The sequence below is a fragment of the Eumetopias jubatus genome, unplaced genomic scaffold, assembly GCF_037043125.1.
Source record: "Eumetopias jubatus isolate StellerSeaLion01/CBP00866 unplaced genomic scaffold, mEumJub1_p1.0 scaffold_4, whole genome shotgun sequence".
In the NCBI taxonomy this organism is placed as follows: domain Eukaryota; kingdom Metazoa; phylum Chordata; class Mammalia; order Carnivora; family Otariidae; genus Eumetopias; species Eumetopias jubatus.
In genome coordinates this window covers 88,851,705-88,876,146 of record NW_028274810.1, presented here as the reverse complement: position 1 = coordinate 88,876,146, position 24,442 = coordinate 88,851,705, and the positions used below count along the sequence as shown (strand labels likewise).

Sequence of the window (24,442 nt, the reverse complement as noted above, 5' to 3'; positions counted from 1 at the left end):
TGTATACATGCTTGCTTGCATCAGTGGGCTTAACTTGCTAATTTGGACCCTCCCATCTGCTTAGATTCAGAAAATATGGGTAGACTCTTTTAAGCACAGATGTAATGTAATTTTTGTTTATTGTGTAATTATAGATTCTGGCTCCTCTTCTTCCTCAGAAGATGAGCGACCCAAGAGGTCCCACGTGAAGAATGGTGAGGTAGGCAGGCGGCGGAGACATTCCCCTTCCCGGAGTGCCTCTCCATCACCTCGAAAGCGCCAGAAAGAGACTTCCCCTCGGTAATGTCTTTTCTTTCAGTAGTCTTCACTGGTGTTCTGTAGTTGTGATGAAACTTCTAACTTAAGGGATGGGCTACAGGCTTATTTTAGAAATTGGTTAATCCCTTCATTTCAGGGACTCAAACACAGAAGGAGATGGTCAGATTTGGGGGTTTGGGGACATTTTCTTTGCTTTATTTGGTGGTTATCACTATTAGTGAGATCTTGGTAAGTTTTGTTTGTACCACCATGTCTTATATCTGCATGACTAGATCAGTGAAACCATAGCATTAACTTCTGAACATCTTTGAACATCAAAAAGAAAAAAATTGCATCGCCATTAGTGATAATCACTTAACTCCATTGAAGTAAATACTTTGGTGAATGGAATTCCTGACCTTTGTTTTTTTCCACTGCTCTCAGGATGCAAATGGGAAAGCGATGGCAATCGCCAGTGACTAAAAGGTTGGTTAGCCACTACTTTGTACATGAGGCTACATGTCAGAGTGTAGTGACGTGATTTGCTATTTAGGTAACCTGCTCCCATCCCTGTGTATACAGTGGGGATGACTGTGAGAAGTTCCCGAGTTCTAGTTGATTATATTTCTTTGCACATCAAATTAATGACAGAACTTGTACACAGTGTTCATTTTAGAGTACCATTTGAGCTTAGATTTTTGTTCAGTTATAGTACCTGGATATTTTCCAAGCAATAGAATAATAGCTCCTTAGATTTAGTGGGGAGGGCCTATGTGGTGGCTTTCAGGAAAGAAGAAAAACTTGGGAAAGACTTTAAAAAAGATTAAAGATGAACATGAGGCTCTGGCCAGTGTCCTCTGCAGTAGGAAGGTAGGTTGCATATCTTCACTGAATCTTTTTGATCAGTGTCTGTGACTATAAAAACTAACATTTTAGAGCTTAATCATAAGTAGAAATCTCTAATTTAGGCCTATCTCATAAGTGAGAAAAAAGGCTCAGAAGTAGTAAAATGAGTCTCTCAGGGTATTAAGGGGCAAAGCCTGATCTTAGACCTGTGCTGTTGACATTATACCATTATATTGTCTTCATTAGTCTTTTCCTTTTTTGGGGGGGGTGGGGTCTTAGCTGCTGCTAAATTTCTGAGTATTTATCCTTCATGAAACTATCATATTGTCCTCTTTATAGCTCACTTTTTGAAGTTGTGTTGTTTTAGGTAGTCTAGCTTATTAATAAGAGTTCTGTTGGAAAGATTCTTTGGAACTAGTCAGCAGTGTTTGTGATGGAGCAAAGTTGTGTATTTGTGTTGTGGAACACTTGACAATAAAAACCTTTTTTTAAAAAAAAGATAAATTTAGATGCCAAGTCATTCCGTTTCCAGCTATAATATCCCTGACTTCTGGAAAATTGCTAGTACAGCAGCTAAAAAGTTGCTTTACAAAATCAGGTCAGTGGTAAGATTCCTTCCCCCTCCTACACCCTCCCCTTATGGAACTACTTTCTTACTGGAAATGATTTATCAACACTGATGTTCACTACCCTGTTCCAAGGTATTTTTGTTTATCTTCTGTAAAAAGGCCTCCAGTTTTAATGATGTTAGAAATTGCTATCAGGTGTCTAGGATTTAGAGATGGAGAAAGAATTCTTTGGAACCTTGTTTCAGTATTATATTTTTAAAAGGGGATGGACAGCCTGGTTTGGATTACTTCATATGTAAACTTTAAACTTTGAACAGGTAGTAGTTTCCATGCTTTGAACCACTTGTCTTTGGGTATTGAACACTCTTTAACTTAAAGGATAAAAGGCATATTGATCATAGTGTAAAAAGGAAGTTATCACAAAAAAATTCAAAAGATAGTTGTCACATCTATAGCTTCTGCTAGTGAAGTGGTTGTTGGGAGAGGTCGCTGCAGAGATAGCAAGCTGGCTCCTTCTGATAAAACTTGGCGTTTCTACATACTTGAGGGCTACATCACATATTGAGGCTTACTGAAGTCGGTTCTCACACAACTTGAAGGGGATCTTCATTACTCAACAATTTCTACACAGTTGAAAGCTTAGCTTGGCATTACTCAGAATAACTAGAAAACAGTTGTTAGATTAAGCAGATGAAATACATTAAGCATTCAGAATTTTGAATAATACAGTGAACAAACTTGACCTCTTAGAAATATATTGAACCTGGGCTTTATGTCACATTTTTTTTTTTAACACATGGAAATATTGAAATAGATTGATCACGGATTAGTTTTTTGTTTTAATCCTTGAAATGTGTCCCCTCTCAGCTCAGGTAGAAATTCTGTAGCCTTCAGATCATGGAGCCGTGTGGTGTCAAGACTCCAGTTTTAAGTGATTATCAGATTTTTCTAGCAGTTCCTTAAGTTAATGCAAGTTTGGTTATGGTTTTACTTACTCTTTTTGGTCAGTTTCTCACATAGCAGGACATTGAGGGTCATCACTGCAAGGGACCTTTTGGCCTTTCATTTTACCATTGAAGATGAGGCACAAAATATCTCAGGTCATTAGTCTATCATAATAGGTTCTAATCTGAGTCCAATTTTTTAGTTACTGATTAGATTTTACAAACTGAAATTGGGAGAATATTTTTAAAAAGAAGCCACATAATCAACAGTAATAGCCTCTTATGCAATTGTATTTACTGATAACATTGAGAGTTCTGCTTTGTATCACTTCATCCTTTTAGTTTGCACCTATAAACTTTTGCTTCTTTTTAAGTCAAAACCCCAATGTCTTCCTATTTGAAATCTTGAATCAATACTGTGGTTATCCTGTCTCTGGGTCCTGTAATTCTCAGATTATACCCTGCTAATAAAATGGTTTCTCCTTTACTGTATTTTCTTACAGTTAGTAGTTCCTGTCTGCATTTCATTTCGTCCAAAGCTTATCTGTCTTCATAGATGGCCTCTTGTAGCTTATTATTTTAAACCTGTTCAAGTGAAGTCTTAGTCCCCACGAGGCATAAACGAATTGGAATTGAAAATTAAATAAATGAAAATAATTAAATTTAATAATGAATTTCAGGATTTTCTGTGTTCTATTAGTAACAGAGCTCTCCTTAGTATTAAAGGGGGAATCAAAGACTAGTAAGCTTGAGAAAATATTTCCAGGTTCATAGGAAGCTTCAATCCTATGCTGGCCAAGAAATTGAAAACTATATAGCATGTGATTATTTTGTATATGCAAACTTAGCCAAAAGGTGGCAAACTGGTTTGGTGTATATTTTAATATATCTCTTGGGAGACTGCTGTGAGTTAGTCCAGTTGATAAATTTTTCATGTGTGCATTTGTGTTGGTTAAGTGTATAACAGCTCAGAATTAGGGTTTTGTATAATTGTCTGCATTTCAACCATGTTGCTCCCAACCATAGCTTTAGTGCTCAACTTTTAATCTTTTGTTTTTGGGTTAGTGTTTTTAGTTAGTAGTAAGCAGCTCTTGAATAGTGGAAATAACATTTTTAAAAATTGAGAACTTGGAACAGTGACACCCAGATTTGGGGCCTTCAGCCTCTGGTGACTATGAAAATTTTAAATTTATGAATTAGGACGTGGGAATTTTTCTGAGTTTAAAACAGTTCCTAATAAGGAATCGGAATCACTGGAGAGCCTTTTCAGCATACACCAGCTAGACCATAGTCCGGACCTGGTAAACAAACTCAGATAAGCTTCCTAGGTAATTGTGATGTGCATTCAAATTAAAAGACAATGTCATAAGGCAGTGTTTTCAAACTTTCTTCACCCTGTGTCGTTCTAAGAATTTCTGTATCATGACCCAAACTCTGCATATTTATATACTGAAACAAAAATTTTACGAAACAAAATTGACCATTCCCACAAGTGAATATATTTTGATTTTCTAAATGCTGGTTCTCAAAGTCTTGACTAATGGTCTTGGTAGGTGGTTTGAAAAACATTGCACTGAGGGATAGAGGGAACAGTTGGTTGCACTTCGGGTTAACGATGATTGAAACTATGTCATCTGGATCACTTAATTATAAATGCTAACTCCAAATCACCTGTAATTTTTTTTTTCTTTTTGGTGATTTAGTGGCAGACGGAGGAGGAGTCCCTCCCCACCACCTACCAGAAGGCGACGTTCTCCTTCTCCTGCCCCTCCTCCTCGTAGGCGCAGGTCCCCCACTCCGCCACCACGACGAAGGTATTTTATTTTATCAGATATGTTAGTGGGACCTAATTGAAGCAACTTTATGATCAGAATATCTTATTAGAGTGGCATTGCTCAGCCATTTACAGAACACCACATATTATGTGATTCTGTTAATAAGAAAAGACCCAAACACCCAGATCTATAGAGATAAAAGTAGATCTGTGGTAGGGTGGGGATGGGTAGTGTCGCAATGGTTACACGACTGAATATACTTAAAACCATTGAAATGTACCCTTTAAAATTACGGTATGTGAATTACATGTCAACAAAAATGTTAAAAGGGGGAGTCACTCTAGTGATTACAAAGGGAAAAATACTCACTTTAGAGTGGAGAATTCCAGCACATACCTCCTTAACTGAGGAATCAAGGTAATAGTCAGTAGTACATATTCTATAATTCCCGGATACCTTATCCTGGTATCCTTACCAATTATACAGAACCTCAGTCTGATTTACTAGGAAATATCAGACAAACCCAAATTGAAGGTTATTCTACAGGGTAACTAGTACTCTTTAAAAAATGGCAATCCTGGGCAGCTGAGTCAGTTGGGCATCTGTCTTTGGCTCAGGTCATGATCCTTTGCTCCTGGGATTGAGCCCCACATTGGGATCCCTGCTTGGCGGGGAGTCCGCTTCTCCCTCTGCTGTCCCCCCACCTTGTGCTTGTGCACGCTCTTTCTCTGAAATAAAACCTTAAAGGTAAATAAAAATGGCAATCATGAAAGACAAAGGAATAGTCACATACTGACAGGAACTAAGGACACATGATAACTAAATATAATGTAGAATTGTGATTTTGGGGAAAAAAAGAGACATTAGTGGGAAACCGGGGTTGTAATTTAGTTAATACTAAGTTAGTGCTGTGGCTAGTTGATCATTTTTGTTATGCTATCGGGAGCTGTTAAGTGGCAAATCTCTATTTTTATAGCTCTTCTGTAAATTGAAAGTGATTTCAGAATAAAAGGGGAGAATGGTATTGAATGCCTACTATATGCGAGGTAAAGTGCTCTAGGTGCTTTATATATTTAATCTGTAGTCCTTGAGATGATCTTGCTCAGTAGGTGGTATTCCCATTTTTCAGGTGAGGAAATGGAGGTGCACACTACCTTGCCCAGAAAGTAGCCTATTGTAAAGCTGATTCTGGGCAGGATAATATTTTGAGCTTAAGGTCTGAGCATTTCAGGAGGAAATTAAACAGTTGGAACTGAATGTCATATTCAAGTCAAATTTCTAAGAGGCAGTTAAGATTATATAGGACTTAAGCATTAAGTGGAAGGCCAGCTTGAACTTCTACAGGGATGCGTTCTGCCTAGTAGGTAGACTTCCACTGAAAAGTGTTTTTTTTTTTTTTGAGACACAAAATCCAAGTCTCTCCTTGGAAGGGAAGGGTTGAGTAGGTGTAGAGATATCTTTTAAAACGTGTGCAAGTGAACTCTTACCAAGTCCAAATGTCAGTCAAGAGAGCACCACATAGAGCTCTTTTTTTTTTTTTTTGAAGATTTTATTTATTTGAGAAAGCATGAACGGGGGCGGGGGGGGGCAAGAAGCAGACTCCCTGCTGAGCAGGGTCCCCACACGGGGCTTGATCCCAGGATCCTGAGATCATGACCTGAGCCAAAGGCAGAACACTTAACTGACTAAGCCACCCAGCTGCCCCCCAGGAGAGCTTTTTAAAGCACAGACTTTCTAAGTTAGACCATAGTGGAGTCCTGCTAATAGAGCTACCTAGCTTGTACATAATGATAATGGGTGTACACAATTTATGCAAGATTCTCTTCTCAAAAAAAAAAAAAACCCATTAAATTGGTTCCATGTGGATTATGTTAAATGACTTTTGACAAACTTGAATTCATTCTGGAAACTTCAAATTTCTCCATTAAGCAGAATGTCCTGTTTTCTAATCATCTAGGGTAAACAGATCCACTAAGTGATTTTTTTTCTTTTAAATGAGGATAAAGGCATAGCATATCCAGTTAAAAATGTACTGGCTTTGCCTGGTGCTTAACTGCAGTATTGCCATAACTTCTGGTTAGTTTTTTGTGTATTCTGTTGCCTTACTCTTTTGGACCTTTCAGCTTAATGGTTTATTTTTCCTAGGACTCCTTCTCCTCCCCCCCGCCGGCGCTCACCTTCCCCAAGAAGATATTCTCCTCCGATACAGAGGAGATACTCTCCTTCTCCACCTCCAAAGAGAAGAACGGCTTCTCCCCCTCCCCCTCCTAAACGAAGGGCATCACCATCTCCACCACCAAAGCGTCGGGTCTCCCATTCTCCACCTCCCAAACAAAGAAGCTCCCCAGTCACCAAGAGACGTTCGCCTTCATTATCATCAAAGCATAGGAAAGGGTCTTCCCCGAGCCGGTCTACCCGGGAGCCCCGGTCACCACAACCAAACAAAAGGCATTCGCCCTCACCACGGCCTCGAGCTCTTCAAACCTCCTCAAGTCCTCCACCTGTTCGAAGAGGAGCATCGTCATCACCCCAAAGAAGGCAGTCCCCTTCTCCAAGTACTAGGCCCATTAGGAGAGTCTCCAGGACTCCGGAACCCAAAAAGACAAAAAAGTAAAAATATTTTATGCTTTCTTGGCTAGGAACACTAACTTGCATAGTTCTTTATGTTTGGAAGCTTCCCCCCCCCCCCCCCCTTTACTGAGAAATTACAGAAAAGACTAAGCTGGGAATACAGGCTTTTAAGGCAGCTTAAAGGTACTATTCACAGATCCATTTTCTGTTCTCAGAATAGTTCCTTATGCCACAAACTAAATGCCATAGGACTTTATACTTGGTTCTTAGGGGTATCCGGTTTATTGGGGGATGTGCTTCCAAAACTGAACTCTGAAGTAATGCATAGAACATTTCCTGCATGTCTATGTAAGACTGAGAAAAGCCGTTTTAAGTACAAGGGACTGGCATTATTAATTTCCTATAGGAAGAAGTGTTAACAGAACAGATAGAGGATTATGGGGTTAAACTCTCCAGGAGACTTAGACGATACAAATTTGATATGTGTGTGTTTGTAGAATCCACTAAGTGGTAAAATACTTAGTTTGTGACCTGGTTATATAATGGTGGTCGGTTATTTTCTCTTAGAAAAGACCTTTGCTCTTGGATACTGAATGTTTTGTTCTTTCCCTTTGTTTCTAGGGCTGCCTCACCAAGTCCTCAGTCTATAAGGAGGGTCTCGTCCTCCCGATCTGTCTCAGGATCTCCTGAGCCAGCAGCTAAAAAACCCCCAGCACCTCAGTCTCCTGTCCAGTCCCAGTCCCCCTCTACCAACTGGTCACCAGCGGTACCTGTCAAAAAGGCTAAAAGCCCAACCCCAAGCCCATCTCCAGCGAGGGTATGTATGTGTTTGCCCTGTTTTGGACACCCTTTATAATTGTATGCGGTCACTTGGAAGCAAAGACAAGTTTTTGCTTTTTAAGTGGCTCAAGAACAGCATTATTTTCTGTAGTTCAGCTGACCTTCAAGGAAGCATGAATTTTTTTTTTAAAGATTTTATTTCTTTGAGAGAGAGCACAAGAGTGGGGAGGGTCAGAGGGAGAAGCATACTCCCTGCTAAGTAGGGAACCCGACGTGGGACCTGATCCCGGGACTCCAGGATCATGATCTGAGCCGAAGGCAGTCGCTTAACCAACTGAGCCACCCAGGTGCCCAAGGAAGCATGAAATTAAGGGGTGGTGGTTGCACTACAGTCCATGCTTCATATCCTAGTCACCCGCTAATTGACATCATGTCTAATATTGTTAAATTCTGTAATCTTGGTGGTTAAAATTGGCCTATAGAGAAAATCTAGAATAACAGAAAAGAAAAAATTACCCATGATTCTGTTATCTAGGGGAAAAATAGCTTAGTATTTTCTGCTGTTTTCTATAGCATTTGACACATTTGAGGACACTTGAGATCACAAAATAAAACTTGCAAAATTAGATCATGTGTGTTAGTATGATTCCATTTTTATGAAGGAAAAAATACCACAAAGCAGGTACCAAATGTTAACAGTGGTTATATGTTAGAAGGGGAAAGGATGAGTAATCTTAATATTTTTTTATGTGTACTGCCCTTTTTCCCCCACGGTAGAAATACGTTATTTCTATAATAAATGAACCTTGCACCCTGTGAAATACTAGCTGTAGTGGAAAGTACAGTATTGTCTCGTATAGTCTTACCTCTGGCAAGCCGCATAAATAACACTTGGTTTTTACCTTGTCAAGTTTAAATGTCATTAGGATACTAAAGTATTGGGACTTTAAACTGTATTTTCCCCTCTGTGAGTCATTAATCTGATCTTGAACAGGTTTCTTTATTATATAAAGTTAATGGTTAGTGTGCATCTCATAGTAGGTTTGCCTAAATTTTACAAACTAACTGAATGGATTGAGGAATTTTACACTTGATCTTAGCCGAAAGGCCGAGAAGCGATGGATTGAGTAATTTTAAGTAACTGCTTAGAAATCTGAAATGTGAAATTTGAGGATTATTGCTGGGATTCACTTATAGCAGAACTTGCCCTTTGCATAATTTTGGTATAAACAATCGGACCCTTGAACAGCATGGAGCAGGGCCACGTAGATGTGGAGGTCTTTTCATGAATACAGCACAACACTTCAAATGTGTTTTCTCCTCCTTATACTTTGCTTAGTAACATATTTTTTCTTTAGCTCACTTTATTGTAAGAATGTAGTATAGAAATATACAACATTCCAAAATCTGTGTTCATTGACTTCTATGTTACCCATAAGGCTTCTGGTCAGTGTAGGCTGTTAGTAGTTAATTTTGGGGAGAGTCAAAAGTTACATGCAGATTTTCAACTGCATGGGGACTTGTTGCCTCTAAGCCCCACGTTGTTCAAGGGTCAACCGTATTATACATTAAGGAGCAAACTCCCTCCATTCTAGAGCTAGAAGTCCTGAACAGTGGCTGGAGATGTGGCATTCACACAAGCATGTGTTTAGAATAACAGCTGTACTTGATGAAAGCCTGCTTCCTATTAGGCTAGTATTGTGGGTGGTTTACAGGTAGAATTTAAATAGACTTTACAGATAGGTTTAATTCTCACAACAGCTCTGTCGGGGATTGCTGTATCCATTTTATTTAGGTTGACAGAAGGGGGCTCAGAAGAAGTCCACCGATTCGTCTGAGGTCACATGGTGAACGGGTTCAGGAGCCAGAATTCACCTCAGGCCTAGCTGAGTTCAAAGATTTTTTCTTTCCTTTGCACGTGCTGCTTTCCTTACGTTTGGAGGTGGCTCTGGATCCTGGACACCCACCCAACTGGCAGCTTGTGGTTGGGAAACGTGGCTTATATGTGCCGTTAGTTGGGGAAAATCCATTCTGACTCTTAGAATCTGTGAAGAGCATCTTTGCTTGCAGTGTGGTTTTCGTCTCAACATACTTTTCTTGGCAGGGATTGCCCTTGGGCCTTTTTCTCCCCCGAAGCCTTAGGAAATACTGAGATTTGTCTGTTCAGTTATTCCCTTGCGAAAATAAAATGTTTAGTTGGACAGCATTTTAGTCTGATTGATTTTACTGTGATTTTTCTGGATTTCTAGAACTCAGACCCAGAAGGAGGTGGAAAGAAAAAGAAGAAAAAGAAGGACAAGAAACACAAAAAGGATAAGAAGCACAAGAAGCACAAAAAACACAAGAAGGAAAAGGCCGTGGCGGCAGCCGCCGCAGCAGCCATCACCCCTGCGGCCCCCGCTGCCCCCACGACCACATCGGCACAGGAGGAACCGGAGGCAGAGCCCGAGCCTAAGAAGGTACGTGTGCCTTGCACTTCCTACAGTTCGCGAAGTCATTTGATGTTGAGGAGGAGCTAAAGATTTTTTTACAGTAACAGCTACTTGGCTGTTAGCTCTCTCCTGATCTATCATCATTCTTGATGATCTGCCAAGAACGGGAATTTGCCAGGAGTAAGGAGAAGAATGTGAATGGCTGCCAAAAGCTTAATGTAGATTTTTAAGAATAATTTCTTTGAGATATAATTAACATGCCATTCACCTATTGAAAGTATGTGATTCAGGGGCACCTGGCTGGCTCAGTAGGGCACGCACCTCTTGATCTCAAGGTTGTGAGTTTGAGCCCTGCATTGGGTGTAGAGATTACTTAAATAAAGATAAAATTTTTTAAAAAAGGAAAGTATGTGATTGAGGGGTTTTTAGTGTATTCATAGAGTCGTGTGGCTGCCGCCATGATGTGGTTCTGTCCTGTGCCCTACACCTCTTCGCCAGTCTCAGGACTCACCAATGTGACCCCTCTGGTTTTAGGAGACCGAAAGCGAGCCCGAAGACAACCTCGACGACTTAGAAAAGCACCTGCGTGAAAAGGCGCTGAGGTCGATGCGGAAGGCTCAAGTGTCCCCACAGTCTTAGGCGGGAATGTGTGTCACGATGTACATTTTATTTGGTTTGTACGCAATTCAATTTCAAAATTGCTAAAATGTGTTTGAGCTTTAGACTATAACATTTGTTGTAATAATTGCTAGGTTGAAGTTCACCATGTAAAAAAAAAAAAGGGCATGGATTTACATTGCAAAAGGTGTCCACAGTGTATTAGTGACATTCTTTCATTGACAGCTGACATAAATTCATTTAGACTGAAATATTTTAAGCCAAAAAAAGTCCCCTTTTTAAAAAAGGGGGTTTCAATATTGTTGGCATTCTTATGGTTTCTTTAAAGGCCTTGGCTATTCCCAGAGGTTTTCTTTCTTTTCATTTTTTCTTTTTCTTTTTTCTCATTTAAGTCTTAGCACCCATTTAAGTTATGATGCTTCCAACCTTGTATGGTTTGCAAGCTTGCCCAGAAATAAGACCACTGTTGAACTCCCACAAAAGTATAAATGAATATTTTAATGCCACAATCTTTCCTGTTGCCTGTGGAGTCTCTGCTGAAATGAATCAGGATTCGAGCTCTAGGACGAGATGGAAAATGAAAGCATGTTGTTTGCCAGGACACTGTGGGTTTATATTGATGTGTAACAAGTTGATTTGGAACACTGGAATTTCATTCTATTCTGTTGTGTTTTTTTTGTAAAGGCAATTAACTAGTCCCAGGAAGGATCCTTCAGTTATATAAAAGTTTGTTTTATGAAATGTCATGGCTCCATTCATAATTTTGTCTTGTTCTTCCAATTGGTATATACAACCTTCAGAGCTCTCGTATTTGGAAGGCTGGAAGGGCCCAGACTTTGAAATAGTGTCTTTGTTTTCACTGTTTTTGTTTTTTGTTTGTTTTTTTTTTAAACTAAAGCTATATAAAGCTTGTGGATTAAACAGAATAAATTTCTAAATTTAATAACGTTGGCCACTCACTTTTACTTAACCGTCTCAATACTGCAGGAAACCACCTCCCCCCCCCCCCCCCGAAATCTTACAGTTAAACCTAATGTTTTTACACCCGTGGCACCTTTGACACAGTGAGGTTTGGGCAAGGAAAATAAATGATGGTGAAATTATTCTACCGTCTTTATTTTAATAATGTGGTAAGTACTATGAAGGGAGAGTGTATGGTGCGACTGGAACATACGCGACAGACAAGGCAAAGTCAACCAGGCACTTCAAGCAGAGCAGGATCTGTGTACGGCCTGAGAGGCAGAAAGAGCCTGGCACATTCCAGGGAGTGAGGGAAGGAAGGCTAAGGAATGACTGGAGCAACCTCCCTCTTAGGTTGTGTGTGTTTAATGACAAGCAAGTCATTTTTGCACTTAAGATTTAGCAAAGCAAAGTGACTTGAGGAAACTTGGAGTTGGTTTGTAGAAGGTAAAATAGCAACATAAGTTAAGTGTAGGGATGCCTGGGTGGCTCAGTCAGTGAAGCGTCTGCCTTCGGCTCAGGTCATGATCCCAGGGTTCTGGGATCGGGTCCCGCATCGGGCTCCCTGCTCTGCGGGGAGCCTGCTTCTCCCTCTCCCACTCCCCCTGCTTGTGCTCACTCACTCTCTCTGATTTAAAAAAAAAAAAAGTAAAAGGGAATATTTGACACCATGAATCCAAGCTGAGCAGGGTGACACATGGGCAGTTGATGTGATTATAATTTCTGGCATCTAAAACCAACAGAAAATGTCTACACATTTTAAGACTTAGTGGGACATTTTTCATCTGAGGGGCATGGACACAAAGGGGCTGTTTTTTTTATAGGTAGGTTTTTAGAGTGATTTGTAAGGAGGCCAAACTTAAATGCAGCTGCTTCTCTAAGTGAATTCAAGTAGTCTGACCCCTAACTGCATCTTACCTTTGTGCCGCGACGGAAGTCTTCACATCTTCCACATGACTTCCTTGTGATTTTATAATTCTGTGATTTAGGAAAAGCACAGAATATCCAGTTTCTAAAATGGTTGTTGATGACTTATCCCTTCCAATGTGAGCAAACCAGTGAACGTCACTGGGGCCTTGTACATCTCTAGCCTGCCATTCGTTCGTTCGCTGCACGTGTTCACTTTCCTATTCCTTCAGTATGCTTTCATTCCTCCACTTGACGAACTGCCCGTTAAAGTTAGCAATAGTCCCTGTTTTGCCAATCTGAATGATCAATTCTTGATCCTTTACCGGTCCTTGGCTGGATTTGGCTCAGTCGTTCACTCCTTTGTTAAAACACTTTCTTCACTTGGGTTCTAGGAGACAACGCTGGAACCTTCCAGATGCAACACTGGTTTTCCTCCTATCTCACCAGCTGGTCCTTTTATATCTACTGGCTCCTTTCAAACACAAAGTGATGGAGTTTGTCTTTGTCCTTGGTGGCTTTCTCTACACATTTAATCCCCACTTCCTTGACTTTAAATGTCACCATTTTGTTGACTTGTCAAGTTTCGCTGCAGTCTAAACTTACCCCTGACCTATCCAGCTGCTTACTTGATAACCCAGTTTGGATATCTAAAAGAGATACGAATTGAACATGTCCAAAATAGCATTATTTTTTTTTTAAGATTTTATTTATTTGCGACAGAGAGAATGAGAGAGAGCACATGAGAGGGGGGAGGGTCAGAGGGAGAAGCAGACTCCCTGCTGAGCAGGGAGTCCGATGGGGGACTCGATCCCAGGACTCCAGGATCATGACCTGAGCCGAAGGCAGTTGCTTAACCAACTGAGCCACTCAGGCGCCCTAAAATACATTTTTAACTGCTGTCTTCTGACCTCATCCCCATCTTATTTCAGTCCCTGTCGTCCTCATTGACTGCGCATTGAGTTAATACTGTCAGAAGTATTGTCTGCTCTCCAGCACTGAGCCACACAAAGGCCATGCCAGTCCCAGTGACCTGAGCCAAGCCAGGTCATGGTACTGCTCAAAGCCCTCCAATAACCTGCCTCAGTAAAATCCAGATTCTTTCCTATGGCCTGCAAGACCTGACAGCGCTGGGTTGAATCTGCTTTGGCAACCTCGTTACCACCCTTCAGTCTTGCTCACACTGTACCTGCTACCTTGTTCCTCCTTTGACCAATCAAAGTTGATTTCTCTTTCAGGACCTTTGTTCCCGCCCTTCCCTCATCCTGGAAGATACCGCCTCCTGATCTTGTGGCTTGTTTCCTTACTTGATTTCCTCAGGCAGTCTTCCTGAACTCCCTCTTCTCTGTTTTCACGTAGAGCAATTATTAGTACCTGAAATGATACATTTTTGGTCCCTAGGAACTTGGTCTTGTTCATGACTGTGTTGCCAGTGCCTGATACATAGCAGAACCACAAATATTTGATGAATGAATTTAACTGACTTGTCTCTATACTTGCCAAGTGCTACTAGGTTGGGTTTGAGGTAAAGAAAATGAATAAAGGGCAGCCTGGGTGGTTCATTCAGTTGAGCGTCCAACCCTTGGTTTCGGCTCAGCTCATGATCTCAGGGTCATGGGATCAAGCCCCGCACTGGGTGCTGGGCGGGGAGCCCGGTTGGGATTCTCTCCCTCCCTTTCCCTCTGCTCTCCCCCTCTCTTAAAAAAAAAAAAAAGACAATGATTGCTGCCCTTGAGTATTTGCCTACTAGGAATATAAATATGCAAACAACAATTTGTAGTGGACAACACTGGGCGGACTGGGGTTCCTACCATAGCTTTCTGTGTCACCTTGATCAAGTTAACACGTGAGCTAAGTGCTGCCATTTCCTCTTCTGAATGAGGGAAATAATGGTGGAATCCACTTCAGAGTGCTTTCAAGATTTTTTTTTAATGTATTGATACCATCCAATGAGAGCATGAAGAGAAGTTCCCATTTTCTCAGCTCTGTGACGTGCATCCATTCTAGCGGTGACAGTTTATGTGCCTGTGAGCGGTTTGAACCGGTCACAGCCCTATTCAATGCAGTTTTCTTCCCTTTTGCTCTTTAGATACAACTCAGCATAAAGTTTCCTATTTTAAAGTGTGCAACTCAGTGGTATTTAATACATTTGCGAGGTTGTGCAACCACCACCGCTATTGGAGAACATTTTCATTGCCCTAAAAAGAAACTCTGTGCCCATTAGCAGTCACTTGCCATTCTCCTGGCAATCCCTGAGCCCCAGCCCCCTGGCAACTATATCCATCTATTCTGAACATGTCCTTGGCATCATATAAGGTGTGGCCTTTTGTATCTGATTTCTTTCATTTAGCATAATGTTTCAAGGTTCCACCATGGTACCTCATTTTTTTAACTGCCAAATTAATATTTCCCTGTATGGATATAGCACATCTTGTTTATCCATTCATCAGCTGAGCATTTGGGCTGTTTCTATTTCGAGGCTCTTATGGATAAAGCTGCTAAGAACGTTTGCACATAAGGTTTCGTGGACATGTTTTTTCTTGGGTATAATATACCTCCGAGTGGAGTTGCTGGGTCATGTGGTGACTTAACTTTTTTAGAAACTGGTAGACCATGCCAAAGCAGCTGCACCATCCTACATTCCCACCAGCAGTGTATGACGGTTCCCATTTTTCCACATCCTTACCAGCACTGGTTGTCATTTGATTATAACCATCTTAGTGGGTGTGAAGTGTAGTATCTTGTTTGCGCCCCAAACCCAGTATTTTTCTGAATATATCTGTCTAGTATGTCATAAGGGATTTTTGCCAAGATGTCCTTTTATTTCAGGTGTATCAGAGGGGAGGAGGAGGGATGCCTGGGTGGCTCAGTCGGTTAAGCGGCAGCCTTCGGCTCAGGTCATGATCCCAGGGTCCTGGGATCGAGTCCCACATCGGGCTCATTGCTCAGCAGGGAGCCCGCTTCTCCCCCCCCCACCCCCGTCTCCCTCTGCTTGTGCTCTCTGTGTCAAATAAAAAATCTTAAAAAAAATAAAATAATAAAAATAAATAAAACACAGGGGAGGGAGGAACTGACATGCTCCCAAGATTCCCAAGAGTGGTAGCATGTGTGCAGAGGGCTCTGGCTTCCTCTGACCCAGAAGTGTTTGGGGAGAATGCAGGTTGAAAGCCAGTAGGGATTGTAAATGTACTTGAGTCACAACCAGCATTAAAAGAAAAAAAATGAAATAGTAATTTGAGGGTGAATTGCAGTAGGTTAAGTGTTGTTTGATGACGTGTTTCTCTCTGCCCATGCGTGCATGTGTGTTTGTGTTCTGGGCTGCAATGTAAAATGTAGTCTGATTCATAGTCAACAAAACGGAAAGCCACTACTTCGCAGATCATCTGGTCCACCAGTTTTTAAACTGCCCGCGTGTCCTCAGTGGGGCTTACAGTTCTGATTTTCTCTAAAAGGTACATTGGGTGAACCCACCTTTGTGGAAGGACAGAGACGAGAGAAACGTAAGCCTTGCAAGTGCTTGACTTTGATACGTAGATCTAGAGATACATACAGATGCATCTTTTTTTCTTTTAACTTTGGGCTTTTCCCGTTGCGTTCTGTTTGAATAAAGGGATCCACAGCCCCAAATCGTGTGAAAACCACTGATCTAGCCTAGCCCTTGTCTACAGAAAAAGTCCAAAGGGGAACAGACTGCCCCGTGGTTCCACCCACCATAGTAAATGCTCCCCTGGGTGCTTTCCCACTTCATCTCACTGTTTCGGCCGGGGGCGTTAATGTCTCCCAACTTTTAATTGTGCTGTGATGAGAGGAAGCAGACCCAGTGCAGTTAGGTGCCTCAGAAGCAAGGCGGGGAGGGTGGCTTCTAGCAGGTCTTGGTAACAGGGAAGGAAAAACCCCCATCTGGGCACATATGCAAGAATGGCCTTTGTCCAAGAGTCCGACATCTGTTCTTTCAAGAACCTCCCGGGCGCCTGGGTGGCTCAGATGGTTAAGCGTCTGCCTTCGGCTCAGGTCATGATCCCAGGGTCCTGGGATCGAGTCCTGCATCGGGCTCCCTGCTCCTTGAGAGCCTGCTTCTCTCTCTCTTTCTCTCTCTCTGTCTGTAATGAATAAATAAATAAAATCTTAAAAAAAAAAAAAAGAAGAACCTCCCTCGTACACAACCAGACAGGGACCCTCAGCCATTTTAAGCATGGCGGCTTTGGCCTACGTAACCCACAGGACCCGTGGGAGGTGAGCCTGACTGATCTCGGCCCCAGCTGGAGGGAGAAGCCCACCAGACCAGTGGGACTTCCCCAGGCAGCCAGGATGTGCTGAGCACCTGCTGCTATTCTCTGCCTGGAATGTCCTTTCTTGCCTTCTAATGTCCAAATCCTTTTTGGACTTAATGAAATGTATTTAAGATGATGTTTTCCAATTATAAAGAAAATACATGCTGGCTTTTAGAGAATTGGGGAAACAAAAATAGAAAAAAAGTTGTTGGCCATCCCACCATCCAAATATAACCAAGGCCACCTGTCTCGGGTCAAGTTCTCCACTTGACTGCACCCAACTCACACAGAGCTCCCTCTTACATATGGAACAAGCCAGGTTTATTTCTTACCCGTTTGTAAGTATGTATCAGGGTCTTACCATGTACAAATAATGTTTAATATTTTTCTCATTGGACATATTGTGAACTAAAATCGCAGAATACAATTTAAATGTTTAACCAGGACATTTGGAAATTAGGTAAATCACTCCATACCAACAGCAAAACACAGCTACGGTTCTCCCTGGTGTATTCTTTTTACCTAGTCATTTTACAAGATTTTTAGATGCCTCTCTAAACTCTTAGCTCTACAGGTAAATTGGTAACGATGGTACGCCTCTCCCAGGGCTTGGGGGAGGATTAACAGATGAACAAAACCCAGTCCCTGCCCCAGGAGCCCACGGCATTTGGCGGGGAAGGGGGAGGTAGGAACAGAGGGGCCATCAGTGGCAATAAAACCAGATGACTGGGGACAGAAGATCAAGGCAACAGGGCACTGCGTCCACGGACAAGAAAAACGTTCTGCAGCCAGCTTCTCACCCATAGACCTGTGAGCCCGGGCAAGCAACTTCACCTCCCTCACCTCTGTTTCCTCTTCTCTAAGTTGGGCAAGGATTCAATAAGACCATCCCGTGAGGGGCTTGGCTTGTGCACAGACCCATCAAGGAAGGCTCCACCAGTGGGAGTCAGGAACATGCTTCATCAAATTTTGCGATGCTGGCAATTGGAAGATGTAAATTGGAATTTACAATGTGGAGGGGGAAAAAGTCGTCTTACATTCCATCTTCCAATGTGGATGTCTCACCTTCCGTACAGTATTATGCACAGAAGGGCCTGCAACGCGGAGGAACACTCATCTGTCACTAAACCTCTCCACCCGCTCCTCCCTCCTTTCTTTGGGCGCTAAACGCTCCTCTGCTTCAGCGGTGTTCCCACATTCTTCCACTAGGTGGCGCCCCGGCCCTGGGTGCCGGCAGCAGGAGCTGCCGCCCTGAAAGCGAATCTTCCTGCTCCCACTTTTTTTTCCCTTTCCCTCCATCCCTTTCTCCCTGGTCACAAGAGGCCCCAGTGCTGGAAGGCTCTCTGCAGGGTTCCAGAGCCTGACAGTCACAGGGTTCTTGCAGTCCCCTGGCTCCACTACCTCCCAAACCGGAATTCCTTCGCAGCCAGCCTCCAGCTCTCTCCGGTTCCTTCCTTGCACACCTTCGGTGACTGAAGACTCACTACTTTATGAGGCTCCTCTCCTGGAAGGAATCCAGGTAATAATGGTCATGCACTTGAGCTCTGACAACTCTCCAGCTGGGTTCTAACGTCTCCGCTCTGCTCCTTGTTCAGCAGATGTGTCCGCTTCGCTTATGGCTGAATCCCCGGGGCCTGGCGCAGGCAAGGCACTCATTTGGTGAACGAGTTAGTGAACGAGCTCAGTTCCGTGCGTCAGTTTCCTCACCTGAGAAATGGGGCTAATGATGGTATTTACCTCAACGTTGTGAGGATTAAACGACACGGGACTTGCAGAGACAGGCCTAGCCCCGTGCTTGGCCCGTAGTAAGTCTTCAACAACAAATATTGATTATATTTTTTTCCCACTTATACCTATGGGTAGCCCGACTCTTATTACTTGAAGGTTCTCCTTTAGAGCAAATTGCATCCTGATTCTTAAAACTTCCACACACTGGCCTTGGGCTTAGTTCTGTCCCTTGGAGCCACAAAGAACATTTACTCCCTTTTCCAAGGGACTCCGCTCAGCTCAGCATACACGTATGGCCTGTGTGCCAAGAGCTGGGGTTACCAAGACAAGACATGACCATAGTTTCTTCCTCTGAGTGCCTCTTGGCCTAGCCAGGGCAGGAGACCACTGAGCAGCTGTGGGTACCCAGTGAATATTTTGGATGAACAGTAGGACTTACTTATCGAGGCTTTACTGTCCATTTCATTCTTCCACCCGTGTTCCTGGGCATCCTAACCCCGTTTTCTAGGTGAAGGAACTGAGGCACAGAAAGGTCACATCAGCTGGTGAGCAGTAGAACCGGGATTTGGGTCCTGCCTGACTGCAGAACCCACACCTTAACTTCTAAGCCATGTTCTCACTATAGCCTGGAGGATGCTCTGGGGCCTGGGGGGAGTTTCTGGTTCCTGAGCATTCCACCGCCATGACCCTGACGTCATGGCTATTATGCAGCTTCCCCGCATCAGTTCCCCATCTCTCCCACCATCAGAGCCATATTTGGCTCGATTGCAATCCCATGGATTGGGGGGGGGGCAGCTCCGCCTCCAGGGTGGGCTCGGGTGGCTTAGGCCAGGCCGCACGTCATCCCACTCCCCAGTCACGACAACAGACACGTCTTCAGTGAGAGCCCGTGGTTGGTTAAGAGAAGTAGCAGAGCTTGTAGGGGAGAGAGGCTGCTGCTTGCTTCTGCAGGCGTGCTGGGGGAGAGGTTCCCCGCAGAGGAACCTCTCCACCCTGCTTTGCTGTGTGACCTTGAGTGCAGAGGGAATGTGAGAGCCAGAAGCGCAGCAGTTCTTCATGCCCACAGAGGATTCCTTTTGAGGATGAGACCAACATACAGAGGAGGGCAGAGCCCAGAGACTTCATGGAGGAACAGAAGCGGGTCCCTGGTTTTATCAGTTACCATCGTTGTGTAACAAATCACTCCAAACGGACCAGCTTAAAACAACAAACGTTAGTTCCCATGGTTGAGGGTCGGGACTTGGAAGAGACCTAGATGGGTGGTTCCGGCTCCGGGTCTCATGAGTCTGTAGAGAGATGTTGCTGAGGGCTGCACTCATCTGAAGTCTTGACTGGGGCCAGAGGATCCACCTCCAAAATGGCCCGCTCACGCGGCTACAGGCGGGAGGCCTCCGTTCCTCACCAAGGGGGCCTCTCCGTGGCAGATGGCTTCCACCAGAGTGAGTGATGAGGAAGACAGAGGGAAGGAACCAGCAGTGTCTTCCATGGTCTCTCAAGTTGTGTACTGTCATTCCCACTTTTCTTCTAAACTCTCGTGACTAAGTCCAACCCACAATTCAAGGGGAGGATAATCCGGCTTCCTTTTTTTTTTTTTTAAGATTATTTATTTGGCGTGGGGGAAGGGCCAGGGGAGAGAAAATCTCAAGCAGATTCCCTGCTGAGCATGGAGCCCAATGTGGGACTTGATCTCACGACCCTGAGACCACGACCTGAGCCGAAACCAAGAGTCAGACGCTCACCCGACGGAGCCACCCAGGCGCCCCTAATTAGGCTTCCTTTGAAGGAGGTGTCAAAGAATCTGTGGACTAGTTTTAAATCATCATTGCCGTGAGATCACTTGAGCTGCCGGATCAGCTCGTACCTGAGGATCCATCTCTGAGCCCTTTGATACATTATTAGTTATTTAATTAGTTATTAGTGTTAGTTAATTCCCCTTCTTGTTTAAGCTAGTCTGAGCTGGGTTTTCTGATCCATGCAAATCAAAGTGCCCTAATTAATATCCCCTGTGCCTCGTGGGAAGGGCCTTCCTCATCTCAGCCTCCAGATCCGCCTTGTCTGCCTGTGTCCCTCCGAAGTGCGGTGGTGAGAGCCGGGCCCAGGCTCCGGGAGCGGAGGGGAGGGGCAGGCCCTCCGTGCCTCTGGCCCTTCACCCTACAACAGAGTGTATGCCATTGCTCTATCACCAGTGAAGATGGCTGCGGGGAAACCGCACTGTTCTCTTGACTCAGGACCCATCATACTCGTCTGTCTACTTGCTGCTCCTGCGAAGACCTGACTTGGACGTCCTGGGCTTGCCCTGAAGCATTTGGCAACAATTTCCAGGATTCTCCTGGTCAGTCTGCTTTAGGGGAGGGGCACCAAGGAATCCCAAGGCCCAGTGGGAGGAACTCTAGGTCAGTCTCCACCCTGCTTTGCTGTGTGACCTTGAGCGAGTCCCTGCTCCTCTCTGGGCCTCGGTGTCTTCCCTGAGGAAAGCAGAAGTTTGGCCCAGTGTGTCTGAGATGCTTTAGGATGTCCTTAGTTCCCTGCGGTCCAAAGGAGACAAGAAATTTCAGGAGAAGCCTCCCTTCAGACAGCTGGGCCTTGGGTGGCCCTTCACATCACAGCAGAGAGAAATGCACACACGGCGCGCCCTTTGCCATCTGCCATCTCACCTGATCCTCTGGGCAGCCAGCGTGGGGCCAGGACGAGGCAGAGCTGCAGGGCAGACACGGCTTCCCCTCCAGGGCCCGGGACAAAACAGCCGCTCTCATTTACCGAGTGCTTGCTGCCCACCCTGTGCCAAGCCCCTCATGTGTGACTGTCGTGGTCCTTCGCGCGCCAGCCCTGCTGGGTGGTGACTATTATTAACCCCTTTTACGGGGAAGGAAACCGAAACCCAGAGGGTAAAGTAAGTACAGCAAATGCAGCAAACGGAAGCTCAAATGCAGCTTGAGTGTCTCCGAAAAGCTGTCCGTGCTTTTCATCACACGGCAGCCCTCTTGGTATTTACGGGAGCACAGGGGTAGGTGGGAAGAGGCTGGTGCAAAGCAAGGAGGCCAGAGCCTTGGGTTCTTGAACAAACTCTGAGCACTTATTCTCTGGGCCTCTGTTTGCGTGTCTGTAAAATGGGGATAATGATTCTCACCGGAATTGTGAGGCTTGGGGAGAAACATTTTAGTGAAGACCTATGTGAGCATTTCTTGCACGCTGCAGAGTGCCGTGTAAATGTAACAGATGGTTGTTTTCCTTAATCCCAGCTGCACGGGAGCTGCGGCAGGAAGCAGGCAAGCTCACGAGGGCGGGCCAAGTGTCCCAGAGTGGCTGTTTCCACCCCTGCACACAAGAAGTCCCCAGGAGAGGAGGCAGGGCAGGATGAGAGGCAAAGCCCTGGGTGCTTATCTAGAACTTTCCCTCCATTCCAGGGCCCTCCAGAGGAAGGGAAACTTCTGGACTGTCCCCATTGAGTTCCAAGCATTCCAGAGGCCTCACTGGCGAGGAAGCCTGTCGTCGCCTGACCCAGCACCGGCCATAGAAAGGCCTGGATGGGTTGGCTCTCCCCTTTCCCTCGCAGTCCCTGTCTTTGCGGCGCCCTGGTCTCACTGACCAGTCCCCACAGCCTGTCCTACCAAGAGGACACCAGCCTCTAGCAGGGAAGACCCACTTCCCAGCCCAGCCAAGGCTGTCAATAGTACTCCAGCCCGGTGATGTCACACCAAGCCATCTTTTTCATTTTGTGTGTCTGATTCCTCTTGAACCCCAGGTCTGTCTTGCTCCCAGCGAGCCCGAGCGCTCCTTAAGGACAGGAGCCTGGGGCCTGCTTGCTTCTGGGCTCCCATCAGAGCCCTGTCTAGGGCTGCGTACACACTCGAACCCCAGACCAGGTACTGCTCGTGCTGTGGGCTCCTTCTCGGGGTCTTTGATGAACACCCCTCAGGTCCCCGATCCCCAGCGCCTACTGGAAAGAGTTCCGCCGACACAGGAAGGAAACCCGGCTTCTGGCCCTGGCTGCGCTCCACTCAGGCTGAATGACTCTAGGCAAGGCCCTTTGCCTTGCTCAGAAGCATCTGTGGTTTTTCAAACTGTGCTCAGTCAAGGTCAGGCAGGCCGTGGATGTGCCTGAGTGGGGCGGGCGGGGGGCCCCTAGGGCGTGCGCTGGGATTCCAGGCCTCACCCCCACCACCCAGAGCTGTTCCGTTCTTGTAACTTTTACGCATTTGGCTTTCACATGAAATTTTTGGGTTTTGTTTTGACAGCTTTACCGAGGGAAAACGGATATACAATAAACTGACATGTTTAAAGTGTACAATTGCATAAGTTTTGTCCATCGACACAATCAAGAGAATGAACATATCTATCCCCCTCGAGAGTTTCCCCCTGCCCGTTTTAAATTCCCCCGTGACTCAGGAACCACCGATCTGCCTTCTCTCGTTGCCTTTTCTAGAATTTTATGTAAATGGGAGCCTGCAGTAGGTATTCTCTTTTGTCTGGCTTCTCTTACTCAGTGTAATTATGATTATTATTTTTAAAGATTTTATTTATTTATTTATTTGACAGAGAGAGACACAGCGAGAGAGGGAACACAGCAGGGGGAGTGGGAGAGGGAGAAGCGGGCCTCCCGCGGAGCAGGGAGCCCGATGCGGGGCTCGATCCCAGGACCCCGGGATCATGACCTGAGCCGAAGGCAGATGCTTAACGACTGAGCCACCCAGGCGGCCCTCAGCGTAATTATTTTGAGATTCCTCTACGTTGGCTCATTCCTTTGCAATGCTGAGCAGTATTCCGTTGTATGGAAACACCACAGTTTGTTCACCCATTGACCTGTTGGGGGCAGTTTGGACTGTTTTGGTTTCTAGCTATTAGAAATGAAGCGGCTATAAATGTTCCTTCAATGTTCCTTCACACAAGATTTTATCTGAAGAAGCTGGACTACTAAAAAACAAACAAACAAAAACAAAAAGAAGCTGGACGAGACGATCCCTGAAGTGACAGGCTCTGAAGGACCCAGAAGCTGTAGTGGGCCGAGCTGGGGACTCAAGGATGAAGGGAACTGCCCCTTTCAGGCCGCTTACGGGTGCCAAGCACCTGACCACATTCGCCCATTTAATCACAGTCCATCCGTGAGGCAGGTGCCACTGTGATTCCCAGTTTACAGACAAAACAGCTGAGACACAAGGCAGTGAGTGTAACTGATGACACACGTCTAGGCGGTGGCACCGTTGTGACTCAGACCCAAGGTCTGGCTGCCGCGGAGCCCGGGCTCCTAGCCACCACATGTCTGTACAGAGAGCCAGCCCTGGCTCCCTGGCTGGCTTTGATTCGCTGTGTGGGGGGTGGATACTGGCGTTGGTGCTCGCCGAGCCGGCCCGCTGGGAACACGCAGTCAGCCTGGGAGGCACGCTGGGGAACTGGGGCCACACCAGCAGGAAGAAGTGAATCAGCCACATGGCCCAGGGGTGGCACCCTGGTCCTGGGCCTGGCAAAAGAAATGAGAGGGAGCCCCTGGTTATGCGGAGGCCCCTGGACTTTTCACACATGTGCCTTCCTGTAATGTTCACAGTAACCAGGAGGCGGGGATTATCATCTCCATTTCATAGATAAGAAAACTGAGGCTCAGCAGAGTCTACCTGTTAGGATTCTGTCAGCTTCACGTAACAGAAAAGCCAACCCAAAGTGGCTTAAACGATAAAGACATTTATCTGACAAAACCCCCAAAGTTCGAGATTTGGCGAATTCCAGCTCCGTAATCCAGGGACACCCACAGGCCATCAGGACACAGGCTCTTTCCTCCTTCGTGGGTTCCTTCCTTGGCGCCTTGGTCCATCC

The 24,442-nt window shown here is 44.9% G+C and overlaps 1 protein-coding gene across 6 annotated transcripts in view; it reads left to right on the top strand.

Annotated features, from left to right (window-relative positions):
* Positions 1–11,718, top strand: part of SRRM1 (serine and arginine repetitive matrix 1) — a 30,958-nt gene extending 19,240 nt beyond the window's left edge. For 5 of the 6 annotated variants that reach the window (XM_088022563.1, XM_028113724.2, XM_028113723.2 and 2 more), the window contains 7 exons: positions 135–279; positions 682–723; positions 4,300–4,410; positions 6,517–6,981; positions 7,564–7,759; positions 9,972–10,181; positions 10,689–11,718. In XM_088022563.1, coding sequence (XP_087878689.1) covers positions 135–279; positions 682–723; positions 4,300–4,410; positions 6,517–6,981; positions 7,564–7,759; positions 9,972–10,181; positions 10,689–10,793 — 1,274 coding nt within the window. In that variant the 3' untranslated portion in view covers positions 10,794–11,718. The remainder of the gene's footprint in view (positions 1–134; positions 280–681; positions 724–4,299; positions 4,411–6,516; positions 6,982–7,563; positions 7,760–9,971; positions 10,182–10,688) is intronic. The other variant, XM_028113726.2, reaches the window with a different exon arrangement.
* Positions 11,719–24,442: the final 12,724 nt, after the last annotated feature.